Source organism: Saccostrea cucullata, unplaced genomic scaffold, assembly GCF_032062105.1.
Source record: "Saccostrea cucullata isolate Sc308-1 unplaced genomic scaffold, CSIRO_AGI_Scuc_v1 ctg18375, whole genome shotgun sequence".
Taxonomy (NCBI): domain Eukaryota; kingdom Metazoa; phylum Mollusca; class Bivalvia; order Ostreida; family Ostreidae; genus Saccostrea; species Saccostrea cuccullata.
Genome location: NW_026938798.1, coordinates 1 through 8,860, shown reverse-complemented (window position 1 = coordinate 8,860; position 8,860 = coordinate 1). Strand labels below are relative to the sequence as shown.

Genomic DNA, 8,860 nt, shown 5'->3' with positions numbered 1-8,860 from the left:
AAAAATTCCTTTGTTAACAATCTACAAATATGATGAATAGACAGTGCTGTAAACAAAGTATTCAACTGAACTTTACAGGTACGTTCTGTGGTGTTGGATGTGAGGAAAAGTGTCAGTAATCTGGCTCAGTATCATCACCAGGTGTTACAGAGTGTAGCCGAGATGTAAACAGGTCGTCAGACTTACGCGTGATAGAGATCAACTGATTGCAAACTAAGTGATGCAGGAAATAAATTCATTTCTGATTTATGAAAATTGTGTACAATCCCACAGATGTGACGTGAATTTTTACGTTTTACACAAGTTTTTGCCTTTATTTTCAGCTTTAGGAATTTTCATCTACAAAGATTATCTTGACATGTACAATGTACATGTACAATTAATCAGTTATTTTAGAAACTGTTGTCATATTAAAGTCACGTTGGAGGGGCTTTATAAGAAATTTTCAAGAAAACAGAGGGTTTTTTTGAAAAATGTGTAAGGATTACAAAACATGTAGATTGATGTATTTATTCAATAGTATTCAATATTTGTTACCTTTATGCAGTTATTGATGCATTTGTTACCTAATAAAGTCACATAGTAGGCATAGAAAGGAGTGATATGTGCAATTTTATAAAGCACTTTTTGTGCTTACTAATGATTGCACCAAGTACAGAGAATCATAATCTGCAACTGCACAAAAATGTCTGAATAAGTCAAACATTGTAAATTACAGTAGTAGATGTACTCACAGTGAGGCAGTCAGATATGTATTATATAGTACCAATGGGCTTTCAGCACTGGGTTTTTTTCTGTCTTATTGTATGCTAGCTATATGTACAGTATGTGGGTATTAAAAGACACTTTTTATTGTTTTGTTTTTTTTCAAAAGGGATTTAATTGCAACTTCTTTTTCTTTCAATAAAAACCCTTAACTTGAAGTTGATACAGATTTTTCAGAAGGGGTAGTGTTTTTCTTTTCTATTCTATGTATATATAGATGAAATCTATGTTTCCAATGATTTTTTGTGGGATCCTTGAACTGATTTGAAAAATGTGTATGCCTTAGCTAATGCATGTAGGGGTACAAAAACAAGGATAGTATTGTTATGTATGGCTATGTGATGTTGACAATAAGAAGAAAAAGTAGCATGTATTTAAGAGCCATTCTCTGTAATGATTTGAAATTCTATATAGGAGCTGTAGCACGCATAGTCTCAGAATTTCTCCAAACTCTCTATGATAAAAGTCATTGACACCCTAAACTAAAATCAGGCAAAAATTGGTTGCTATGTTTTATAGTTACCATGGCAACATGTCTTAAAGTTTGAAAAATGGCATTTTTTAACATGTTTAGAGCCCCATAGTTAACAATTGCGGCAAAGCAAACAATTGGCAATGACTGATTCCAAAAGTTGAAGGTCAGATGTCTCAAATGCATGATAAACATGTTTGGTAAATCAACTATTACATACGTTACTATGGCAACAAAGTATTCAAAATTAAAAAAAATATTCATTGAATTTTATAAAGTCATACACATAAAAATAAAAAGCAATTATAGGATGAAATGTGACCAAATAATAGAAAAAAGAGCCTTGAAACATATACCAAGAACAAAATATGATATTTCATTTTGGTTGGCAATGGTTGCCAAGGTTTTTATACCACAGGGAGCCTTCAGAGTAATACTCTGTATGTATTAATCTGATCCAATCTTTAAAAAAAGCACATTTCCTCATAACTAATGATCAATTTTATAAGATGTTGGTGTGCTCCAAGTTTTCCCATTTGAAAAAAATTCAGATTAGATTCTTTAAATAGAGCGTTGCTATGGAAATAAGCAGAAAATATATGCTTAAAAACCTGAAAATTATTTCCTTTCCCTGGATACGTCCCCTTAAATGTAGATTCCCAAAACTTCTAGGATTGATATTTATTAACAGCTAACTTGACTTTTAATTTTGACTATCATCCAATCTCTAACTGGATGCAAGAAGTTGGGACACAGGGTTTAATATTGATAAAAAGTTCACAAAATCGAACATTTTCCCTTCTTGGTAACCATAGCAACAGTGTTGTTTTATTCATCAAATTCTATCAATATATGATATTCAACTTCCAGTTCTAACAGATAAGTACTATTCAAGCTGAGTCCTTTAATTTGTTTCTTGATTAAATGGCAATTTATTTCTTAATGCAGCGAAAAATAATTCACTTTTAAGCACTGGTACTTTGTTTCCATGGTAACACAGCAAAGTAGCAATTATACCCAATTTTTCTTATGGTTTTGGTGTTGCAAGGTCCTAAGGATGCATATTTGCCAGTCTTGAATTTTCATGTTTTTCCTCAAGACAGTAGCATTAACCCAATCTTAGTTACTGGTTCTGCATGGTTACACTGTGTTACCATGGCAACCATAAAAGTTATTTATAGAATAATATTGCTTATACTTATATACTTAAGGTCAAACATTTTCATTGCTTTTCTTAAGTCGTTGATTGAGTTTGAGCGTGTAACACCTACCATTAGAGAATACAAAGTGTTTTTCAGCATATTTCAGCATTTTAAATGTATTCCAAATGTACCCTTGGTTACCACTTACTTAGAGATATATTCTAAACAGTTTCTTTACAGTATAAGTGACATCAAGGTGTCATGTTTTTGTGAGAATGGTTTGTTTGCTTTTTCTAGTTTTTATTAAGCCATAGTCAAGATTTAAAGTGGGTGAAAATCTCGGTTTTTCAAACTTTTCCGGCTGTTGCCATAGCAACCGAGACACATAGCAACGAAATTTTGTTTGATATTTGTTTCTGGTGTCAAGTACTAAGCATGGGTGAAGTTTCATCAAAATCGGTGACCATGTGTGGCAACGAAGTTTAAGTGGTTACAGAGAATGGCTATTAACAACATGTATGTTTATTTATGTTCTAAATAAACTTGGCATTAAAATTTCAAACACAAAGTTTGTCAATTCAAACTAAAAGCTTAAGGGCCTTAAGGATCACCTGAATGCAATACCATCCTGTAAAGATTAATAGAATGGAATTTTATAAATATATAACTAAATACACTAAGACCGTGGAACATTAACTGGCAAGATTGAAAATATGCAGCTTATGTCATTTCCATCTTTTACAATCAAAACATTCAATGATAGACAATGAAATGGGCGGACAAAATTCGACGCGGATGCGGGGAAAACATTGGATTGAAATTCTAGTTTGAAATTCATTTCCAATCCACCTCAGCTACGCTAGCAATCTCCTATGCAGAGTTGTCGTTCGTTCCTCTCTCAGACACCTCTGCAATGGGCTCACGTCAAGATTTTTGACATAACGTATAAAACGTGATATTTGAAGGATTGTTTCAATTTAAATTACTAGTTCTGTATTGATTTAGTAAATATCTATCTCAAAACTCAAACATAATCATAGAAATTGAATTATAATGAATTAAAACAAACGCACTATTTCTCGTGTTTAACACTGTGTATACGCGAGCCAACGACAGAGGTGAATGTATGAGCCGATGGTAGAGAGTGCTACGCTAGAAGGCACATTAATACTGATTGACCCAGAGAACAAATAGTTTGAAAATAATATAGAAATCGGACTTTTATGTCCAGCGTTTTAAAGGAATATATGAAGGGACAATTATTTGATTTCTGTTTGGTATAACTTATGCCATGTACATGTTATGTGTGCGTTGGGGGGGGGGTTAATTATCTTGGAAATAAATAAGAATTTTCATTGAAGACAAAACTAAAAAAGCTCGTCATCCTAAAAATTATTTGGTACAATGCTTGATCTGACTCGACAAATTTTGACCCCCCTCCCCCCTTCTAGAATCATATGGCAGTCTCCTGAAAAAATGTCTTCTATGACTTTTACAAGTGTCCATAAGAATATATTATAGACTCTAAACTCATTATAGTATAAATTTCAACCAACATGTATTTGGAAATTGAAGTTATATTTGTCTTTTGGATCATACATTCACACTTTGCTTTTGAAAACAGCTCAGGTGGATTGAAAATGAATTTCAGTCCAATGTTTTCCCTGCGTCTGCGTCGAATTGTACCCGCCCATTTCGTTGTCTATCATTGAATGTTTTGATTGCAGCAGAAAGAAATGACGCAAGCTGTATAGTTCCAACTTTGCCAGTTAATGTTTTGTGGTCTTAATAGATTAATATAACTTGCACAGAACAAAAGAAATTGAATAGGGCCATCTTTAAAAAATTGTTTGGTTGCCCTCTCCCGACTGACTAAAATGGCCCGACTCAAAACTTTTTTTTACATTCTAGGACACAATATATCTATCTTTTTATTCCTCTTATTCCGTCAACAAACATGTTGAAAAAATTTCTAGAAAAAAGCTTGTCCCTCCTACCTATCGACCAATTAATTTTACCCCAAGTCGGAAGAGGGCAACCAAAGATTATTTTGATGATGGCTTAATGAAAATATTTATTCTGGTAGTAACAACCTAAGCTATTTAGATGCATGTGTGTGTCAGTGCTGACCTCTATCACCAAAACACACAGACTTCTTTCTGCATTGAAAATAATCAATACATATATACATGTACATATGTTTTTATTTCCTTCATTGATTTAGTAATTATCCCCATTCGTATTTGATAAAATAACGGATATATATCCTGGGGAAGTCGATAAAGATATCCTAATTTTTGTAACAGTCTGTGCAGAACATCAGCGGTCAGTCTTCCCAATTTTGTGTCCCCAGAGTTGAGTTGTCACAAACTGTACAAGTTCTTTTTCACTGATTGCCATAGTAACCAGAACACACAATAAACAGAGTCCTCCAATGACGATATGAAGGAGTCGGAACAGGTTGCCATAGCCACAACAGAAATAACTCTGAAAGAAAGAAAATTTATCTATAGTTCAAAAGATTGTCAACATGATGCAAACATTTATTCTATTAAGTTGTGTTTTATATGCACACACAATTTTGTGCATCATGCTTGTAACAAATGATCTTTATGAAGACAATTTTCAGCTCACCTGAGCCGAAGGCTCAAGTGAGCTTTTCTGATCACATTTTGTCCGTCATCCGTCTGTCTGTCTGTCTGTCCGTCTGTAAACTTTTCACATTTTCGACTTCTTCTCAAGAACCGCTGGGCCAATTTCAACCAAACTTGCCACAAAGTATCCTTGGGTAAAGGGGATTCAAGTTTGTTCAAATGAAGGGCCACGCCCTCATTCAAGGGGAAATAATTGGGAATTAATGAAAATTTGGTGTATGTTTTAAAAATCTTCTAAAGAACCACTGAGCCAGGAAAGATGAAACTTATGGGGAAACATCCTCAGGTAGTGTAGATTCAAGTTTGTTCAAATCATGACCCCTGGGGGTAGGGTGGGGCCACAATGGCCGACCAAAGTTTTACATAGAATTACATAGGAAAATTCTTTAAAAATCTTCATCTCAAGAATAGCAAAGCCATAATTGATCATATTTATATGGAAGCATCGTCAGGTAGTGTAGATTCAAATTTGTTCAAATCATGAACCCCAGGGGTAGGGCGGGGCCACAATGGCCGACCAAAGTTTTACATAGAAATATATAGGAAAATTCTTTAAAAATCTTCTCAAGAATAACAAAGCCATAATTGATCATATTTAAATGGAAGCATTGTCAGGTAGTGTAGATTCAAGTTTGTTCAAATTATGACCCCCGGGGGTAGGGCAGGGCCACAATGGCCGACCAAAGTTTTACATAGAAATATATAGGAAAATTCTTTAAAAATCTTCTTCTCAAGAATAGCAAAGCCATAATTGATCATATTTATATGGAAGCATTGTCAGGTAGTGTAGATTCAAATTTGTTCACATCATGACCCCTGGTGGTAGGGCGGGACCACAATGGCCGACCAAAGTTTTACATAGAAATATATAGGAAAATTCTTTAAAAATATTCTTCTCAAGAATAGCAAAGCCATAATTGATCATATTTATATGGAAGCATTGTCAGGTAGTGTAGATTCAAGTTTGTTCAAATCATGACCCCCAGGGGTAGGATGGGACCACAATGGCCGACCAAAGTTATACACAGAAATATATAGGAAAATTCTTTAAATATCTTCTTCTCAAGAATAGCAAAGCCATAATTGATCATATTTATATGGAAGCATTGTCAGGTAGTGTAGATTTAAGTTTGTTCAAATCATGACCCCTGGGGGTAGGGCGGGGCCACAATGGCCGACCAAAGTTTTACATAGACATAGGAAAATTCTTTGAAAATCATCTTCTCAAGAAGAAGCAAAACCATGATTGGTCATGGGACTACTTTTGGATAACTTTTCAATAATAAACCAATTTCTACTTTTTCCTAGCCACAGTGCTCAGTTGAGCGATGTGGCCCATGGGCCTCTTGTTTTTCTTTGTCATTGCAGTAAAAAATTCACAAACTTTTAGGACACCCATTTAACAGTTCTCATCCTTTTTATAAAAAGGGACCAAGTGTAAATTTGTAAATAAACTTATGCCCCCTCCCCAAAATATTTGGAATTTTTCCAAGTCCAAGAGACATAAATCTGTCAAAAATGGCCAGATCATACCAAAAACAGAACTTGACTTCGATATTCTTATGACAAATCATAAAACCAAATTTCATTTCAATATGTGCAACCTCTGCAAATAAAATGAACGGAAACTGCAAAGAATCGTAATTTTTTTAAAGTCCAAGGGGCATAACTCTGTCAAAATTGATTCAACCATTTCAATATGTGCAACTTCTGCAAAGAAAATGATCGGAAACTGATAGTGGACCGACAGATAGACCGAATGACTGACTGACAGGCTGACAGACAGCAGCAAAGCAATATGCCCTCCCTTCTTCAAAGGGGGGCATAATTATAGTGTACTTTATTATCAAAACATTTAGTAAATGTAATTCTGACACAGGTAAACTTTGGTATCTTGAAAACCTATATTAAGAATACCATGAACAGAGGTCCCAAGAATTTTTTTAAAAATATATTTTACCCTCAATATCTTGAATCCTTAGATTCTCATCCCCGTACGGTTTGAGATGACAAGGTTTGATTGTATGACGTACCTCTGACAAAGCTGTAATACAATAGGCAGCAGCCAGTGATCTTACCTCTGACAAAGCTGTGATACAATAGGCAGTAGCCAGTGATCTTACCTCTGACAAAGCTGTGATACAATAGGCAGCAGGCAGTGATCTTACCTCTGACAAAGCTGTGATACAATAGGCAGCAGCAGTGATCTTACCTCTGACAAAGCTGTAATACAATAGGCAGCAGCCAGAGATCTTACCTCTGACAATGCTGTAATACAATAGGCAGCAGCCAGGATCTTACCTCTGACACGGCTGTAATACAATAGACAGCAGCCAGTGATCTTACCTCTGACAATGCTGTAATACAATAGACAGCAGCAGTGATCTTACCTCTGACAAAGCTGTAATACAGAAGGCAACAGCCAGTGATCTTACCTCTGACACTGCTGTAATACAATAGACAGCAGCCAGTGATCTTACCTCTGACACTGTTGTAATACAAGGAAGCAGCCAGTGATCTTACCTCTGACAAAGCTGTAATACAATAGGCAGCAGCCAGTGATCTTACCTCTGACAAAGCTGTAATACAATAGGCAGCAGCCAGTGATCTTACCTCTGACAAAGCTGTAATACAATAGGCAGCAGCCAGTGATCTTACCTCTGACACTGCTGTAATACAATAGGCAGCAGCCAGTGATCTTACCTCTGACAAAGCTGTAATACAATAGGCAGCAGCCAGTGATCTTACCTCTGACAAAGCTGTAATACAATAGGCAGCAGCCAGTGATCTTACCTCTGACAAAGCTGTAATACAATAGGCAGCAGCCAGTGATCTTACCTCTGACAAAGCTGTAATACAATAGGCAGCAGCCAGAGATCTTACCTCTGACAAAGCTGTGATACAATAGACAGCAGCCAGTGATCTTACCTCTGACAAAGCTGTGATACAATAGGCAGCAGCCAGAGATCTTACCTCTGACAAAGCTGTGATACAATAGGCAGTAGCCAGTGATCTTACCTCTGACAAAGCTGTGATACAATAGGCAGCGACCAGTGTTCCCAGGACTGGATAGGAGGGGATAAAGCCCTGCAGAGGTTTATATCCACTATCCTTGTAGTAGTTATGAATGAAATAAACACTGAAAAGGAAATACTAATAAAATTTACTCAATAGTCAATATCATGGTTTGAAATGTGAAAGGAGTTTCATTTACCAAGGAATGTGACGAAGATCTGAAGAGATTTGATTATCACATAATTCTAGTTGGTAAGGTAAATTCTTTACTTCCCTTTTCCGTCTTTATACCTTTGAAGTATCCGACAGGCCATGTTGATGCAGTTTGCCAGTACGAATCCCACACTTCCCACCAGACGAGTCAGGAATAGAGAAGACACCAGTAGAATAATGGAGAACAGTAACATCTTATGGTTATAACTGTAAAATACCATCAACATGTATTACAAAGAGGACAGAATCAGGCAATAATAACAAGATTTTTTTAATATTTAGACTAAAATATCTACTGAAATATACCAGGGTATATCAAAAGAATTTTCCTAACCTGTCAATCTCTTTCTTACTCATGACAGCAAAATAGAAGCATTCTGTTATACCATTAACTGCTAGCACCAATACATAGAGACAGTACCACCTTAGTAACAGGGGACCTGGAAAACAAGAGCACTAGCCATTATAAACTGCTGGCAACAAAACATAGAAACAAGTAGTATCACATACCTCAGACATACCAGAAGACTTGAAAATCACATAAAATCACCTGCAGTTGTGAAAGGTAAAACAGAAGACATGTATGATGTGATTTACTG

At 35.7% G+C, this 8,860-nt stretch overlaps 1 protein-coding gene across 1 annotated transcript; it reads right to left on the bottom strand.

The window, feature by feature from the left end:
• Positions 1 to 4,575: 4,575 nt before the first annotated feature.
• LOC134251311 (protein RFT1 homolog) lies at positions 4,576 to 8,699 on the bottom strand. The gene is made up of 4 exons (XM_062733711.1): positions 8,596 to 8,699; positions 8,340 to 8,468; positions 8,052 to 8,172; positions 4,576 to 4,866 (listed from the first exon to the last, which is right to left on the bottom strand). The coding sequence occupies exons 1-4, from the start codon at positions 8,616 to 8,618 to the stop codon at positions 4,699 to 4,701; spliced, it is 441 nt and encodes a 146-aa protein (XP_062589695.1). The 5' UTR covers positions 8,619 to 8,699; the 3' UTR covers positions 4,576 to 4,698.
• Between the last annotated feature and the right edge of the window lie 161 nt (positions 8,700 to 8,860).

Coding starts and splice junctions, on each gene's coding strand:
- LOC134251311 (XM_062733711.1), bottom strand. CDS start 8,618: ATGAGTAAGAAAGAGATTGACAG. Junction 8,469..8,595: donor AGTAAGAAAGAGATTGACAG/GTTAGGAAAATT, acceptor GGTATTTTACAG/TTATAACCATAAGATGTTAC. Junction 8,173..8,339: donor GCCTGTCGGATACTTCAAAG/GTATAAAGACGG, acceptor TTTCCTTTTCAG/TGTTTATTTCATTCATAACT.